The following is an 18,624-nucleotide window of genomic DNA, read 5'->3' as shown; positions in this document are numbered from 1 at the left end:
TGACGTAGCGCCCTCTGGCCAGGCTGACTGTCACTGCACCAAGGGCACAGAGGCGTCGCTGCTGTTCGGCCAGGATTGTCTTCTGATCTGTACTCTGGAGAAACAACAGATTCTCTCAGCGCACTCCTGAAAAACAACAATGTAAGAATTAATTTTCCGTGAAAAGTTTTGATTATAAGGGAGGCAAAGCTTGCGAATAATTTGTTTCACAATCTCGGAAGATTGGAAAACACCACAATCCATGGTTTTAGTCGTTTAAAGTATAGTTCCTTATTAAGTACAAACAGATCCCTTTATCACAGGAATGATCATATATGAGCACTAAAATCTTTTTTTTACTGGACCTTGACCCCATGGTACATGTTATATTTCCCATAACAATTTAATACACGTCACATGTGAAAGGATGAAGATAATCAAGGATCTATAAAAACTTGAGAAAGCGTAATGGTTTTTATGAAAGCTCATTGACCTGATCTATAAACTCTCTCTCCTCAGTTAATTCTTGCAGATTGGAAACTTTGTTTTCTGAACTTACATTTTAAAACACAGAACATCTTAAATAGTGCAATATGCATTTTCCTTTAAAACACACATGTCAAACTCTGGCCCGCGGGCCAAATTTGGCCCACGATATAATTATATTTGGCCCGCAAGATCATTTCAAAAATGTATTAGAGGTGGCCCGCCCTGCAGCGAGAGCCAATGCTGTTTTTTGGTAATGTCACCCCCACCATCCTCCCCCTTCATTGCACATCCTTCCCCACCCCCTAACTATCCCCTCCCCCCTAAAACCACCCCCCCTTAAAAGATGGCCAGAATATTCTCAAAAAGAAATCCAGAATGGTAAAGTTCCACAAACCTTCTGCTGGGAATCCTAACAACACCCAGGCATCAGATCCACGGGACGCGGAGGGAGCAAGAGTGTTGCAGGTTGACCGTGCAAACTTTGAGAACGGGGAAAACAAAATTGTAACATGAGAAGTCTGTCGATGTCATCAACCTGCAAGCTAGTTGGAAGGCTCCGCGTACAACCAGTCACTTCTCCCACCTGTCGAGTAGTGCGGCGGATTGGCGAGCACCTGTGATTTCCTGTCGGCGCGACGGACATGGCAGGCTGCGCACGGCCCCCGCTGTTCCGCAAAGGCTGATCGGCAGCGCGCTGGGCCTGAGTGGGTGGGTAAGCAGGGGTGGGCAGAGGGTGTAGGTGAGGAGTAATGGGCAGGGGAAGTTATGGTGGTGTGAGGGGCAGTTAGAGGGAGGGATGAGTAGAAGGAGGGGTGGATAGGGAAGAGGTAAAAGGGGAGGGGCAGGGTGAGTAGGGGAGGGGTGATTAGAGGGTGAGAGACGGGTAGAGGGAGGAACAGGTTGAGGAGAGAGGCAGTAGAGGGGCGTGTATAGGATGGGGTGGGTAGAGGCAGAGCAAGTGGAGTGAGGGGTGAGTAGAGGTTGGGTAAAGGACTGGTCAGGTAGAGGGATGGTGGGTTGAGGGTGAATAGAGGCCTAGAGCCTGAGGAGTGAGCAGGAAATGCTGAGTCCTGATGCAGGCCAAAATGGACACAGCCTGTGAATGCTGACTACATCTCCACAGGGACCCAATATGTTTCCCTCAGGTCAAGCAAAGGGTGAACTTGAGCTACCTACTCCTGACCTGTAACATTATCCTCCTAAAGTTATATCCTAAAGTTTAACATTACATATGTTGAAAGAAGAGAAAACATGCAGATGTTGTTGAAAATTTTCAATAAATATTTAGTTCGGCCCTCGACTTAGTCCAAGTTTTTAATTTTGGCCCTCCGTGAATTTGAGTTTGACACCCCTGCTTTAAAACATGAACACAACCTAATAACCTCTCAACAAACATCTTCTCAGAAGATGCTGAAAAAATCTGGAGGAATCTCGCAAAAATGTTGGTCAAATGGATTCACTCTGTGAAAATTCATTGTTGGTATTACTAAATAACTTTTTCTACAAAAAATACTAACATTTGCACCTGAAACTAATTCCACTATTGGCATGAAAACAGAAATGCTGGAAGAACTCAGTCAGTCAAACAGCATCTATTCAAAGAGAGATCAGTAATAGATAGTTTTTAATTCTCTTATAAAATTTGACTGTATTTCATTTCACAGATGCTGCATGAATAGCTTGATGAATAAGTTAATTCAGCTTTCTGTTTTTAGAGTCAGAGCATGAAAGCAGGCCCTTTGGCTCAACTCATCCTTCCTGACCAACATGCCTGTGTAAGTTATTTCCATTTATGGAGCATAAAAATGTACAGCACACGAGCAGGTTCATTGGCCCACTACGTCTGCATTGATCATGGTGCCAAATTAAACTAATCCCGTCTGACTGCACATGGTCTATGTCCCTCCATTCCCTGTCTGGATACTTGCATAAATGCCTCCTTATATGTTGATATTGCACCTGCTACCACCACCTCCTCTGTCATCACATTCCCAGTTCCTACCATACTTCATCTTAAAAAGTCTTGCCAATTAAATCTCTTTTTAATTTTTCCCCTTTTCCCTCCCCACTCTGGAAAAATATACTCTGACTATTCAGCCTATTGTAACGGATTTGTGTTAATATTAATCTTCAAAGTTAAAATCTTTTATATATATTTAGAAAAGTTGTTTTGGTGAACAAGAGCACACTCACTCACAGACACACCCATAATTATTTAAGATGGCAGATGACAAGTAATTTGCAGAGACAAAATGTCTGTTATTTCTGCAGCTGAAGCAGGAAACTTTAAACTTTATGATGTTCTTGAGATACTGAGAACAATGGATTGTTTAAATACTTAAGAAGAACTGCAGGTTGCTCAAGGAGACCATCTGTTTAAATACAAAGCCCTTTGCTTATTTACTTATCTTGTTAGAATGGACATTTTAGAGGCAGTTGTTCAAACAAGCAGGACTTTTAATTCAATAATTAACAGACTACCTGGAGTCATATTAATTTATAAGTTGATGGAGATGCTTTTTAGCATATAGATGTAAATTAACTTTGGAAGTGCTTCAAAAGGCCATCTGGCATGATTCGTGCTTTTGGAGAATTGAAACAGAAATAATGTCCCATGTGATGTGATGAGACTTATGGAGAGAAAGATATTACTGAAACCAGAGGTATTTTGAGACCAGAAGGAGGTTGACCATCCTGTAAAGGACAGGATTGAAAAACAGTAGCCTCTGTAGAGAGAGAGAGAGAGAGAGAGAGAGAGAGAGAGAGAGGTTCTGTTCTGTATTGTATTTTTTTTTATCATTGCAGATACACAAAATCAGTGGCCATAAAGAAGAACTACTTCACTGTCTCTTTGACAAGAGGACAGTTTTGGGATTGAAAATACAGTAACTGGATAAGTTACTGTTGTGAGTTACTCCTAGAAGAAGGGGAACACAGAATAAGTGGCTATTGAAATAAGGAAGACCACTTCACTGTCTCTTTGGAAAAAAGGACATAATTCTACTGTGTCCATTTTCATATGGCCACTTTGTTTAATCCTTGTCTGGGTTTGTGAATTCATTGTGGACAAAAATAGCCACATTCACTGTCTCTTTGGAAAGAGACAGATTATTTGTGTGGAACACAGATTTCAAATTCTCCAAGTAAGAGAGAAAATCATTTGTATGAAGAAACATTCAAATATATACAGTGTCATTTTCTCCCCCCCCCTCCTCCCATCCCACCCTCCCTACCTCCCCCCCATCCATTTAAAGTACAAAATCTAAGATACATTAAACCAATCAAACAATGTTGTCATTCAATAAAAATAAACAAGAAATTCCACTGAGTCAATTCTTTTCATTTCCTTCTCCTTTCATTAATTTAGGTGGTGAATGTCCCCAGTAGGTTTTCTCTATTGTGTTTCATATATGGCTCCCATATTTGTTCAAATATTTCAATATTATTTCTTAAACTATATGTTATTTTTTCTAATGGAATACATTTATTCATTTCTATATACCATTGTTGTATTTTCAAATTATCTTCCAATTTCCAGGTTGAAATAATACATTTTTTTGCTACGGCTAGAGCTATCTTAACAAATTTTTTTGTGCACCATCCAAATCAATTCCAAATTCTTTGTTTTTTATGTTACCTAGGAGGAAGATCTCTGGGTTTTTTGGTATATTGTTTTCTGTAATTTTATTTAATATCTGGTTTAGATCTTCCCAAAATTTTTCTACTTTCTCACATGTCCAGATTGCATGAATTGTTGTTCCCATTTCTTTTTCACAATGAAAACATCTGTCAGATACTGTTGGGTCCCATTTATTTAACTTTTGAGGTGTAATGTATAGCCTGTGTATCCAGTTATATTGTATCATACGTAACCTCGTATTTATTGTATTTCTCATCGTTCCGGAACATAACTTCTCCCATGTTTCCCTTTTTATCTTTATATTTAAATCTTGTTCCCATTTTTGTTTAGTTTTACCATTTGTTTCCTCATTCTCCTTTTCTTGCAGTTTAATATACATATTTGTTATAAATCTTTTGATTGTCATTGTATCTGTAATCACATATTCAAAGTTACTTCCCTCTGGTAACCTCAGACTGCTTCCCAATTTGTCCTTCAAGTAGGATCTCAATTGGTAATATGCCAGCACTGTATCTTGAGTTATATTGTATTTATCTTTCATTTGTTCAAAGGATAATAATCTATTTCCCAAAAAACAATTTTCTATTCTTTTGATCCCTTTTTTCTCCCATTCTCTAAAGGAAAGGTTATCTATTGTAAAAGGGAGTAACTGATTTTGCGTCAATATTAGTTTTGGCAATTGGTAATTTGTTTTATTCCTTTCTACATGAATCTTCTTCCAAATATTGAGCAGATGATGTAATACTGGAGAACTCCTACGTTGTACCAATTTTTCATCCCATTTATATAATATGTGTTCAGGTATCTTCTCCCCTATTTTATCTAGTCCTAACCTAGTCCAATCTGGCTTTTCCCTTGTTTGGTAAAAATCTGATAGGCATCTTAATTGTGCGGCTCTATAATAATTTTTAAAGTTTGGCAGTTGTAAGCCTTATTCCGTAAATAATTGATAGAAAATAAAGTTTAAATTTGGAAAAATAAATGTACTATTGGATTGTCCTTCAGCCTCTGATGATCCAGAGAACATCTAAGTTTGTCCAATCTTTCTTTATAAACAAAATCCTTTAATCCAATAAATAACCTGTTGATCCTCTTCTGCGTACTCTCCAGGGCTTCCACATTCTTCCTGCTTGACTTCAAAGGTGGCCTCATTATTTTTAATCCAGCTGCAACATGACTTCCCTACTTCTATACTTAATGCTTGAGCGATAAAGATAAGCATGTAATGCACTTCCTTTACCACCTTATACACGTCTGTTGCCACTTTCAGAGTGCCAGGAATTTGCTTGCTTTGGCCAATATCCCTTCAAACCTTTCCTATCTGTGTACCTGTCTAAATGTCTTTTATATTTTGTAATTAAATGTTGAAATGAAAAGTCACAGGGACAGTACCAAAGATAGGTGGAAACAAATGGCCAGGCAAAACAGATCAGAGAGACCAAAGTCTCAGAAGAAAGACCTCCTTGTGGTGTGCTGTGGTGCAGCACAAAACACAGGAAAGACTACTACTAAGTTCTGCATACCAATTGTGTGTGACTGGCCCGGGTGGGGGGGGGGTGCTGGGTCAAGTCTATATACAGGTTGGTGATTGACAGCTGGCCAGTTGGAGTCAGCCTCCCAAGTTGTCTACCTGCAGGTACAGAAGTTGCCCCCTGCAGTGGCTGGTGGGCACGCGGCCCAGTACTGTGGTTGTATCACCACATTCACCCACTTCTTAAAATGAGTCCGGGGTAGGGTGGGGTGTCTCGGTGCCAGCTAGTATTTACAAGTTCAGTCAGCCCAGCAGCCATCTGTGCCTCTGAGACCTTCGCAGGGTCAGCTCCTGGAAAATATTCAGCGAGGGCAGGGTTGCCTGAGGGTCAGCCAGGTCCGGGGTGGCAGGTGGTGTCTGGCAGCAAGGGCGTGTATGTGTGGGGCTGGTTCATGAGGAGTGGGGCCCTCTGGAGAGATGGAGGAAGGGGGTCAGGGGTGGGCCATGGGTACCTGTGGTGAGGGGGGAGGGCTCCTGCTGCTGCCAGATTCCTGGTCGAGACAGTGTCCTCACATCCATTGGGGTACCTGACGTAGGCGTAGTTCGGTTTTGAATGGAGAAGGAGAACCTGCTCGACCAGGGGGTCAGACGTGAGTCCACATGTGCTTGCGTAGGAGCACCGGTCCCGGAGACGTTAACTACATTGGGAAAGAGACACCAGTCGCCGATTTCCTAGGGAATGAGAAAAGGCGCTCATGAGGGGTCTGATTGGTAGCCATACACAAGAGCAACTGAATGGCATGGAGTGCCTCGGAGAGGGCCTCTTGCCAGTTGCCGACGAACCAGCCTTTGGACCTCAGGGCCAGGAAGACTGCCTTCCAGATCACCCCATTTTCACACTCCACCTGCCTGTTGCCCCTGGGGTTGTAGCTAGTAGTGCAACTAGTTGCAATGCCTTGCTCTGTCAGGTACTGGTGCAGCTTCTCACTCATGAAGCCTGACCTCTGGTCACTGGATATGAAGGCCTGGTATCCAAAAATGGTGAAAATCTGCGTCAGTGCGCTGATAACAGTGGTGGTGGTGGAGGTGTCAGGGAAAGGGATGAAGGGAAAACTGGAATATTCGTCCATGACCGAGAAGAAATAGACATTCTTGATTGTGGAAGGCAGAGGGCCCTTGAAGTCGATGCTAAGCTGCTCAAAGAGCCAAGTGGCCTTGACGACATGGGCCTGTGGCGGGCGGAAGAAGCACAGTCTGCACTCTGCACAGATCCTGCATGACTTGGTTATGGTCCAGACTTCTTAGACTATGAAGGAAAGGTTCCAGGACTTAATGAAATGGTACAGGCACATGACCCCTGGGTGGCAAAGGGTGTCATGAAGCACTTGCAGTTGGTCTGACTTCACGCTAGTGCGGCTCCGGGACAGGACATTGGGGGAATCATTGAACATCCCCGGCCAGCTCGACTCTCCAGCGCAAGATCATATCATTCTTGATCTTCCCCCTGTGGGTGGTGCTGAACATGAATACCACTGCACGCTGGTTTGTGAGAAGCGTGAACCTTCTGTTGGCCAGGTAGTGGTGCCAGTGGTGGACTGCTTCCACAAACATTTGGGCCTCCTTTTCAATGGCAAAGTGCCCAAGCTCTGAACCGTGGAGGGTCCTGGAGAAGAAGGCCACAGGTCTGCCCCCTCGGTTGAGGGTGGCTGCGAGGGCAACATTGGAGGCATCACACTCCACCTGGAATGGGGTGTCCTCATCCATGGCGTGCATCATGGCATCGGCAATGACCTGCTTGATGTGAGTGAAAGCCGCTTGCGCCTCAGTGGGGTGGAGGAAAAGGTGGTGGTTTGGGCTAGTAGGCGGACCTTGTCTGAGAAGCGTGAGACCAATTGGGAATAGTAAGACAAGAGCCCTAGAGGGCCTTGAGCATGTGAGGTTGCATTAGTGGGCACATGTTTGGAGTCAGGACCAATGACACCATTCTCCACGATGTACCCCAGGATGGCGAGGCAGGTAGTACTGAACACACACTTTTCTTTGTTGTAAGAGAGGTTCACCTCCTCAGCCATCCAGAGAAATCTCTCCAGGTTGGCATCATAGTCCTTCTGCCAAAAGCCATCTCACCTCTGCCTTGATGAATGTCCTATCGTCTACACAGTAATGCCTGCTCTTGGCTGCTATAGGCTTACAGTCTGGCATCAAGTAGTTGAAGAGAGCTGGAGGGGGCCCCACAGTGTGGAGAGGGTGCAGGTGACTCATCCCTGTAGGGCCCCTTGATGACTGAGTAATGGCGTTGCACGGTCTTTGCACGAAGCGATGTCCAGTTGAGGCTAATGGTTGATTCTGGAGGGCCGCAGCACTTCCGGTGAGTCTAGAGAGGCATGCCATATCAAAGTGGCCTTTCTTACCGCATTGGGACCAATGTGAGTTCCTCACTGGATAGCTCTTTCGGGAGTGCCTGTCTGACCCACACCAAGACCCGCAGTACTTACAGCAGTGGGCTGCGTCAGCGACGGCAATCGTCTCTTCCCTGTAGGGCCCCTTGATGACTGGAATCATCGTCCTTGGCCAGGCTGGGGAATCAGGCATCGAAAACTTCTACATAGTAGACTGCAGCTTACAGAGAGCAGACCACCTCCATGATTCTGGTAAGGGAGGCAGTTCTTTATTCCAGCAGTCTCTGCCAGGTGCCCCTTGTTCGCAACCCTTGCACACAGGCATCCCGGATGAGTCGCTCCACCTCCCTTTCAGTCACCTTGGTCGCAGTTGTGCACGGGCAAGCTAGCTCATGCAGAGCCTCCAGATAGGTGTCTGCCGTCTCACCTGGCTGCTACACCTTGATGTTGAGCAGGTACCGCGCGTAGAGGACGTTCGTCAGGGGTCTGTACATAATTTCAAGGACGGCCATCACAGGTTCAAAGTCCGAGCAGTCTCTGATGGCCTGGAAAGTGCAGGGGGCCCAGTTTGGTGCAAAGAACCATGAGTCTCTTTTGGTTTGTGTTGATCACCTCAGCCTGCATCTGGATGATCGCCTCTCGCATGCTTCCAAATCTCAAAACATGCCAGGGTATCTGGGTGTTGAGAGTCGATTTCCATGGTGAGGAACTTCTCCATGGTCTTTTATTTTAAGTGGATTAAATTGTGGTGCGCTGTGGTGCAGCAAGCAGACACAAAACACAGGAAAGACTGAACTACAGAGTTTAATCCAATTAAACTCTGTACATCATTTGTAGTATCTCGATGGCTCCACGCATGTGACTGGCCTGGGAGGGGCTGGCTCAAGTCTATATACAGGTTGGTGATTGACAGCCGACCTGGTCGAGTCAGCCTCCCAGCTTGTCTACCTGCAGGTACAGAGGTCGCCCCCTGCAGTAGGCGACCCAGTGCTCTGGTTGTATCAGCACACTCCTACAAGAAGTAATAAAAAACTAAGGAGATAAATTTATATCTTCCCTTGGCAAGTTAGGATAGAGGGAAAAAAAGAGGTGCATGTAATGTTGAAAGCAAATAGAACACATAACAGTGGAAATTATAAAAGATCTACATAGATGATAATAAGCAAAAAAAAATCAAAATAACAATACTCTCAAACTATTCACAAAGAATACTAGCGAATATGTTGCTTGAAAGTGGAACCAGCAGATGTGATGTTTTTAGATATTCAAAAGGTGCTTTAAAAGATCTCATGAGAGATTGGTTGAGAAGGCCCAGCACATGGAATTGGGTTAATTGCTTACTGGACAGAAATCATTGAAAAGCAGGCCATTCTCAAGTTGGCAGAGTGTAATTTGTGTGGTACGACAGGTATAAATGCATGGGACCCAGCTTTTTAGTCTAGACCAGTGGTCCTCAGCCTCTTTTGGTCTAAGGCTTACTTGGTTTGTGGCCTCACAAGCCATGGCCCACTGGTCTAGACCAATGATTTGGATAGCTGGAGCAAATGTCATATTTCCAATTATGTTGAGTCACAAACTATATGGAAAATTGTATAAAAAGATTTTGGTGCATATTGTTTTTGGTTTTGGTCCATTTTTGGTGTACGCGGCAATAACATGGCAAATGGTTTATTGTGTGGAAAATGTGAAAATTCACTTTGGTGAACACTCCAAATGTAAGAGTTTGGATAATGCTGATGTTCAAATGGACCTAGATGTACAACTAATTAAAGAGGAAAATGAAGGCTCAGCAAGCAATTAAGAAAGTAAATAGTATGTTGGCCTTTTGGGTGGGTGGATGAGCTCTTAGGAAATTATCTGTTTCTGTAATGTGAAGTGTGTTACTGCATGTGTCAAGAAAATGAGTTAAAATGTGTTCATTTTTATATTTATTTAAAATACATACATTCTAGAAGAGCATACTTTATTTTTGGATAGTGATTTTTTTAAAAATTCTGCTTGGAATTTCCCATTAACTGAATGACTGTAAGGCAGGGATCACCTGTACTAGAAGAGAATTTGGATATTGCAATTATGTAGGGACTTGGTGAGAATGCACCAGGAAAGTGGTGTGCAGTTTTGGTCTCCTGGCTGAAGTTAGATATATTTGACATAAGGGAAGTGGAGCAAAGTGTTTTGATATCAGTTTCAGGGACAGCAAATTTGCTTCATGAAGACAGATTGAGAAGATGAAGAATGAGAGATTCTAACATCAAGACATGCAAAATTGCTTGTCTTCATCAGCTAAGATTTGAATGTGGGAGTTGGAACATTATGTTACAATTGTACAAAACATTGTTTAGGTTGTACTTGGAGAAATGCATGCAGTTAAAGGGAGTAGAAAAAAAAATCAAAGTATTATTGCCTTGACTAGGGCTTGAGTTATAAGGAGAGACTGGAATGGTTGGGATTGTTTTCTCTGGAGCAGAGGAGGCTGAGGGATACCTTTATATTAAAAAAGAGACACAGATAATCTTTTGTCCAAAATTTAAAGGTGATCTGAGGGGCATGTTTTCCACACAGAAAGTGAAGATGTGGAAGAAGCAAATACAATTAATTTCAGGATTTAAAATATATTTGGATGGGTACAAGGATAGGAAATATTTGGAGGGATACGGGCCAAATAGAGTAAAATGGAATTAGTGTATTTTTGTTGGCATAAACCAGTTAAGCTCTAGGGGCTTGTTTCCGTGCAGTACAATGCTGAATCTATTCACGGTTCTAGTAGGCCAGATACAAAGAGGATATTTCCCTTAAGAGAGGAAGGTCGGCTCAAAGCACACAGTTTCAGAATAAGTAGTAAACCACTGGAAATTAGATGAGAAGAAATATCGTCACTGATGATGGTGAATCTTGGAAATTCTTCAGCCTGGGGGAATGTGGAGGGTCAATCACTGTGTTAATCCAAAATTCAAATATCCAAGATCTGGATATTTTAAAGAAAGCATCAAAAAAAAAGGTTGTGCTGGAAAGTAGCGCTAAACCAGATCAGTTTGGATGAATGTGGGCCAAAGTCAAAGGGCTGGATGGCTTCTTGCTAATCCTATTCAGTCATTAAACCACAACTCCCATTATGCTCGCGATGGTGATGCGCATGTCGGCGGTGCGGTGCGGTGCAGGCTGGGATGTGAGTTCCCCAGCTTCGGCCCTGGTGACTGTGATCATGGTGGGCACTTACTGTTGCGTCCCGGGCTGCTTCAACAACACACTTAAGAACAAGGAGCTGTCGTTCCACGTCTTCCCCAAAGACGAGACGCTGCGAAGTGTCTGGATCCGCAATCTCTCGCGCCTGGACGAGAGGAAATTCAGCGTGTGGCAGCCCAAAGCCCATCACAAAGTCTGCGACGCTCACTTCGCAGGTGGCAAGAAGACCTACATGAACAATGTGCCCATCGTCTTCCCGGCGAAGGCCGAGAGAACCCGCAGGAGGTACCAGGCCAGCCTGCCCCCGCCCTCGCCCTCAGGTACAACATCTTTTTCAACCGAGCATCAAACGGCCAAGGCAAAAAGTTTAATCCATGGTTCGGTGTATGCCTCAAAAATGCAAAATTTCAGATTTATTCATGTTGTATGCAGCGATTAGCTTAATCTGTTGGTATTACATATAATCCGTCCTCAAATAGATCAATTGCACAGATGGGGAGCTTTCGACATGAAACGTCTGAACTGCAGTCTGTTTACAGTGCAAACTGAATTCTCCTGTCGTGTAAACGTCATAAAATTTGTTTTTAGTTGTGTATAGGGTGTGTTAATGTTGGGGTTTAGTAATCGTTTTAGGAAATAGGTGTACAACTGTTTTGGCTTTTAGTTTCCTGTATCAGGTCTCTCCAAACAAGAAACCAAAATGTCACCTGAATGGGTGATTTGTATGAATTTGCCAAGACCCCTGTGTTTCTTTTTTTTTATATCTCCACTCTCCGCCTGTGTACTTCTGGCACAAAAAAAAATCAGAAACTAGTCATTTAGAGATTTAGTAAATTCATACTGCCCCACTGCCTCTTCTCTTCTCTCCCCCCCCCCCCCCCCCCCCATGGCACATCCTTGTTAGAAGAAACTCCTGATTAAACACAATGACCTAGTTATTTAATGATGATTGAGGTGAAGCCTAAAATTGACCAAATTATTATCCTAGATGCTACATATGTTTTGCTGTGAAAAAGCTATTTCTGGTGAATGCAAAGAGGCCAGGGTTTTATTTTACAAAAATTTCTGAGTGGACTAAAATTCAAGAGTGTGAGTTGCAAATTGATCAATTTTACATTTCAGTGACATGACTGATAAATATTAATATTAATATGATTCGAGCATTTGCTATGAGCAAAATTGTGTGTTGTGTGGGTATTTATTGCAAACTTGATGAAAAAAATTGTCTGACCTGGAAAAAAAAATCACTTGCTTTAAAGCAGAACCTTGATTTTCCAAAATTATTGAGTTGGGAAAGAAACATCAGCATTTTAAGCCTATTATTTACCAAACATACTGGCTTTCAAGTGTTTAGTGGCTTTATTTGCCTTGCGCAAACAGTACAATTGTTCATAATTGAAGGTGAATACTTTTACATGAGTGAAACATTGCATAATCTGAGATATTGTAGCATGCTAGATATCATGGTGGTTTTACAGTTAATGGCACTGCCTTGTAACTCCAGGATGTGTTTATTTCTGACTTGAGGTGCTGTGTGCGTGAAATTTGTATGTTTCTTTCTGAGCTAGAGGGTTTATGCCAGATGCTACATTTTCCTTTCACATTCCAAAGATGTGCTGGTAACCAGCCATTGTTCCCAATAATGCTGGCAAGTAGCAAAAAAAAAGTCCAGAGGAGAGTAGATAGATATGTGGGTGAGAATGAATTTCAGCCATAGGGTAAAAAGGAATAGAAATACATCTATTGGATGGTCCTGATGTGTTGTTGCTGGCTTCTGTGGTACAACATACAAACTTGAATCATTTCAGTCTCTTTGAATTGAGTAAGTATTTGGAGAGTCAATGCAACAATAATAATTTGCTTCATCATAAAACTATTGATCTGGAATTTGTAGAGAAGTATAACATTGAAACTATCAGCACCAGCCCAATAACTCAAATGAGTTGGTTATCTTGTGAGGAAAGTTGGGTAGGTTAGGCTTGCATCCACTGGAGTTTGGAAAACTGAGAGGTAACTTGATCAAAATATGAAAGATCCTGAAGGGCCTTGACAGGATGGATGTAAAGTGTAAGATTTAGGAGCCAAAATAAAAGAATTGTCCACATAAGGCAGAAATGGGCAGCATAGTAGAACAGCTATAGAGCTGCTGTTTCATAGCTCCAGTGACCTAGATTCAATCCCAACATCCAGAGATGTCTCTGAAGTTTGCACATTGTCACTGCGGCCATATTGGCTTCCTTTCTGATCCCAAGAATGTGCCAGTTAATTGGCCACTGTAAATTATCCTTGATGAAGGTAAGTGGTAGATTCAGGGAATGGGATTTGTTGATGGGGAAAGTAGGAGAATAAAATAGAGTTATTGTAGAATTGGGTTAAAATGCATGTTTACTGCTCTATGACTGAGACAAAATAAATTCTGAGGGCCATAAACTCAAGAGCGCCCTTTCTCAAATGGCAGTGTAAGCAGAGTACTTGGTGTATTTTTAAGATGGCAAGTCTTGATAAAGAAGTGAAATGTTGTCATGGGTAGATGAAATGTACAATTAAGATTAAAATCAGTTGAATAATGTCGGGGTTGCCTCGTGAGGCTGAATGGCCTATTTCAGTTCCTTATTTGTACACGTTTATTGTAACATAAGAAATAGAAGCAATAGTAGCCCTCTCAACCCCTTTTTGCTTACTGAAGCCTGATTAATCTTCTACCTTTCCTATACCAACCACACATTCCTTCATTTACTTAATATCTAAAAATCTCTATCCATCTTGAATATACTCAGTGACTGAGTATGCACAACACTCTTGGATAGAACATTTCAATGATTCTGTGCCCTAAGTGAGTATATTTCTTTTTATTTTAGTCCTGAAATTGAGTCTTGGTGATCTGGCAGTTGCTTCCTAAGTATGTACATTGGTTATTAATGCAGAATATGTTTAGTAATTCCCTTTGCCTCCACTGGGTGTGTTATTTCTTCAGAATAATCTGCAGAAATGGGGAACCTGTGAGATCAAGCCAATTAATTTAAAATTTTTTTGCAACACAGCACAGTAACAGGTCCTTCCATCCCATGAGACAGCATTTCCCAATACACCCATGTGATCAATTAGCTCTCTAACCACATACATCTTTGGATTGTGGTAGGCAACCAGAGGAAACCCACGTGGATGCAGAGAGAACATAGAGACTTCTTACACACAGTGCTGGGTTCAAACCTCAGATGCTAGCACTAATCATGCCCCCTTGCTTAGTCTTTCTGTTAAATCCTGAAAATGTCAGGCTTTGCACAAGTTGCAAATGAAGTTTTTAATGCAGCACTTGGCTGCAATTATTGTTTAACCACTGCTTGGCCATGGGAGTTTTAATTTTTAATGCATGGATGGATTATTGTTCACTCAATAAACATCAAAATTCCATACATGATTAAGATAACTATTTAATTTATTTTGTCTTTGTGTAATGTACATGTGCTCTAATTTTTTTGTGCTTTATAGATTTTTTTAAAGGTTAGTCCAAAAATAATTGTGCTTTTTACATCCTACTTTATGAGAATTTTTTTCATCAATTTAATAGTGTGGCTGAGGCCAGGTACCCCTTGAATCTGACACATAACAGTTTTCAGGAGAAGGGAAATTTGCATCCCAGAGCTTATAGGGTCTTAGCGAGCAAATTTGCTGATGCCATTGGCTTTATATTTGAATAGAATCATTTAGGAGACCTGATTGTCATGTCTGGGCAGAAAATCTGTGGAAATAGAAATCCAGAAGTTATTCTGTCTTGCATTCTTTGTAATTAATTTTTGCTGCAAGTATAACATAATTCAGATTTTCATTTGGTCGACTGTGCATTTTAGTTTATGAACACACTGTAGTGGCCTGCGCATGGAGATGCAGACTAGCCCACAAAACGCTGATGAAAGTGGTGACCGCGGACCTGAAGGTGACACCAGCAGTTGTCCCAGGTAACCTCTCGCAAGGCAGGAAGATGGGCAACAGTGGCAGGAATGCCGGCATATCCCAGGCCAGCGCTTCGATGACGCGGGGCCCTGATATCAGTGCCTGGAGCCCATACAAATGCGATGGCCAGTGCAATAAACCAGTCTTGACTTCAAGGCTTTGGTGTGTGTTTCGTTCTTCTCTATGCCTGTGTAGCACGAACACTACATTGGTGATCCCGACAGTTGGACCTGAAGTTGACAGACCAGGCAGAGCCAGCGACCATCCATATGGTCTCACTCAGCCTCCTAACATTTTGAGTGTCGCAACCTCAAGTGTGGTTCAAGGAGAGGAGTCACGTGATGGAGTAGTGGCCGGACGGTGAACTCCAGCCCTCTCCAGAAAAGTCAGAAAAAACAAAGCAAAACACAAAGGCACAAAAATAAAAATCAAAGTAAAGTGAATATAAAGGTGGAAAGAAGATGGCGACGAAAAAAGAAAAGTCAAAACCAACGGTAAGAAGAGAGGAAGAGAAGACAACGGAAGATGAAGGAAAAGGCCTTACCTGTTCGAAGAGGCCCGCGGTGGAGAGAGAAACCCGCTCCCTCAGGTCGGTAGAAAGTGGACTACAAAAATGGCTCGCTGAGCCGAGTAAAAGTGCGCAACCGCGCATGAAAAAAAACACACCGACGGGAGGGGTGACCAGCTGGGGAGTCGATCTCCACAGCCGGCAATGACAGCTGCAGAACACCTGCAGCAAGAGGAGAACATAGAAGACAACGAAAACAAGAAAGAAAAGAAGAAAAGGGCAACAAAGAAACAACAGATGGCCAACCCAGAGGAAGAAGAAGAGGAAGAGGGAGAGTACAGTGAAATAGAAGAAGAAGGGAAAGGCAAGATAAAGGATATACTTTCTCTTATTAAAGAATACATGGAGTCATTTAAAGAATGGCAAGCGCAAGAATTTAATGATTTAAGAAGAAGAATAAACAATACAGAAGAGAAAATGAATAAAATAGATATGACCTTATCAGAAATGGGAAAAAGAATGGACAAGGTGCAAGAACGAGAAGCAGCAGTAGAAATGGAGGTAGAGGACTTAAAAAAAGAAATTAGAGGAATCTAATAAAAAAAGTTAAAGAGACACAAGAACTGTTAGCTCAGAAAATAGATATAATGGAAAATTATAACAGAAGAAATAACATAAAGATAGTGGGCCTTAAGGAAGATGAAGAAGGCAAGAATATGAGAGAGTTTATAAAAGATTGGATCCCTAGGATCCTAGGATGTCCAGAACTACAGCAAGAAATGGAAATAGAAAGGGCACATAGAGCATTGGCCTTTAAACCACAATCACAACAAAAGCCAAGATCTGTTTTAGTAAAATTCCTAAGATATACTACAAGAGAAAAGGTACTGGAGAAAACAATGGAAAAAGTAAGAGAGGACAATAAGCCACTGGAGTACAAAGGGCAAAAAAATCTTCATTTATCCAGATATAAGTTTTGAACTCCTGAAGAAGAGAAAGGAGTTCAATACAGCAAAGGTGATTTTATGGAAGAAAGGGTATAAATTTATACTAAAGCATCCAGCGGTATTGAAAATATTTATTCCCGGACAACAAAACAGACTATTCTCGGATCCAGAGGAAGCACGAAAATTTGCAGAACAATTACAAAATAGACTGAGAGATGAAGACGTGTAACGAGAGTACAAAAGACTGCGAACTAAAAAGACATAAGTTTTGAACTCCTGAAGAAGAGGAAGGAGTTCAAAACATCGAAAACGATCTTATGGAAAAAAACTATTCTCTGATCCAGAGGAAGCAAGGAAATTTTCAGAACAACTACAAAACAAACAGAGAGATGAAGACATGTAATAAGACTAAAAATGACCATGATTTATATGTATGTGGGTAAAGAGGTATATGTGTGTATATGTATAATGTGCATACATGAATGTATCCGTATTTAGAGGAAAATATAGATAGTACAGACAAGAATTAATAAGGGAAGGAAAAGGAATAGAGGGAATAAGGAGGGAATTAAAAGAGTGACCTTTGTCACATATGAAAAGTGAAATCTTTTCTGGGGGGGGCTGGGTGGGGGGGTGTTACGGTCACTGCAAAATCAGCTGACGCTTGTGAGTGAATTCGCAAATCCAAATGGAGAGGGGAGATGTGGTTGTCCGACAAGGGATAAAGGACAACTCAGGAGGGGAAGGGGGGATTGGGGCTAAAGAAGTTTTAAATAGGAGAATAAGGAAAATGTTTGATGTTTTAGGAATGTTGTCTTATAAAGGATTCAAAACAAGAAAACAGAAATGGATAAGAAGGAAAGGTAATGATGGAGCAATGGAAAGGGAAGATAAACAAAGTATAAAATGGCTACGTTGAACTATATGACTTTAAATATTAATGGAATACATAACCAAATTAAAAGGAAGAAACTGCTAAATTTACTGAAAAAAGAAAAAATTGATATAGCATTTGTGCAAGAAACACATTTAACTGAATTAGAGCATAAGAAATTAAAGAGAGATTGGGTAGGACACGTAACAGCAGCATCGTATAATTCAAAAGCAAGAGGAGTAGCTATATTAATTAGTAAAAATGTGCCATTTAAAATAGAAGAGGAAATAATAGATCCAGCAGGGAGATATGTAATGATAAAATGTCAGATATATTCGGAGTTTTGGAATCTACTCAATGGATATTCACCTAACGAAGAAGATCAAAAGTTTATGCAAGATATCTTTTTGAAGATAGCAGATACGCAAGGGAACATATTAATAGGAGGGGATTTCAACCTGAATTTGGATTCAAATATGGACAAAACTGGGAAAAAAATTAACAGAAAGAACAAAGTAACCAAATTTATAATTAAATCGATGGAAGAAATGCAACTTTTGGATATATGGAGGAAACAACACCCAAAGGAAAAGGAATATTCATATTACTCGGCTAGACATAAAACATACTCAAGAATAGACCTATTTTTGTTATCAGCTCGTATGCAAGATAGAGTAAAAAAAAACAGAATATAAAGCTAGAATACTATCGGACCATTCACCCTTAATATTGACAGTAAAGTTAGAGGACATCCCTCCAAGAATGTATAGATGGAGATTAAACCCCATGTTACATAAAAGGCAGGATTTTAGAGAATTTATTGAAAAACAAATTAAAATGTATTTTGAAATAAATACGGAATCAGTGGAAGATAAGTTTATACTATGGTATGCAATGAAAGCATACATTAGAGGGCAAATAATAAGTTATGTAACCAAGATGAAGAAGGACTATAATCAGGAAACAGAGCAGTTGGAAAGGGAAATAGTAAATATAGAAAAAGAATTAGTAATGAAGGAAGATATCACTAAAAGAAGAGAATTGGCGGATAAAAAAATAAAATATGAAACACTACAAACATATAAGGTGGAGAAAAATATAATGAAGACAAAACAGAAATATTATGAACTAGGTGAAAAAATGCACAAAATCCTAGCATGGCAGCTTAAGACAGAACAAGCTA

The 18,624-nt window shown here is 41.3% G+C and overlaps 1 protein-coding gene and 1 long non-coding RNA gene across 2 annotated transcripts in view; both read left to right on the top strand.

Moving 5' to 3' along the window:
- The first annotated feature begins 40 nt into the window (after positions 1-40).
- Positions 41-3,781, top strand: LOC138736725 (uncharacterized). The gene is made up of 3 exons (XR_011340531.1): positions 41-141; positions 2,184-2,243; positions 3,274-3,781. It is a non-coding gene; the product is annotated as an uncharacterized lncRNA (long non-coding RNA).
- Positions 3,782-11,151: 7,370 nt separating this feature from the next.
- Positions 11,152-18,624, top strand: part of LOC138736723 (protein downstream neighbor of Son-like) — a 50,489-nt gene continuing 43,016 nt past the window's right edge. The window contains exon 1 of the mRNA XM_069886693.1: positions 11,152-11,481. Coding sequence (XP_069742794.1) covers positions 11,181-11,481 — 301 coding nt within the window. The 5' untranslated portion in view covers positions 11,152-11,180. The remainder of the gene's footprint in view (positions 11,482-18,624) is intronic.

The sequence above is a fragment of the Narcine bancroftii genome, chromosome 6 (genome assembly GCF_036971445.1).
Source record: "Narcine bancroftii isolate sNarBan1 chromosome 6, sNarBan1.hap1, whole genome shotgun sequence".
Taxonomy (NCBI): Eukaryota; Metazoa; Chordata; class Chondrichthyes; order Torpediniformes; family Narcinidae; genus Narcine; species Narcine bancroftii.
The sequence above is the reverse complement of the archived record's forward strand: the minus strand, read 5'-3'. Positions and strand labels throughout refer to the sequence as shown.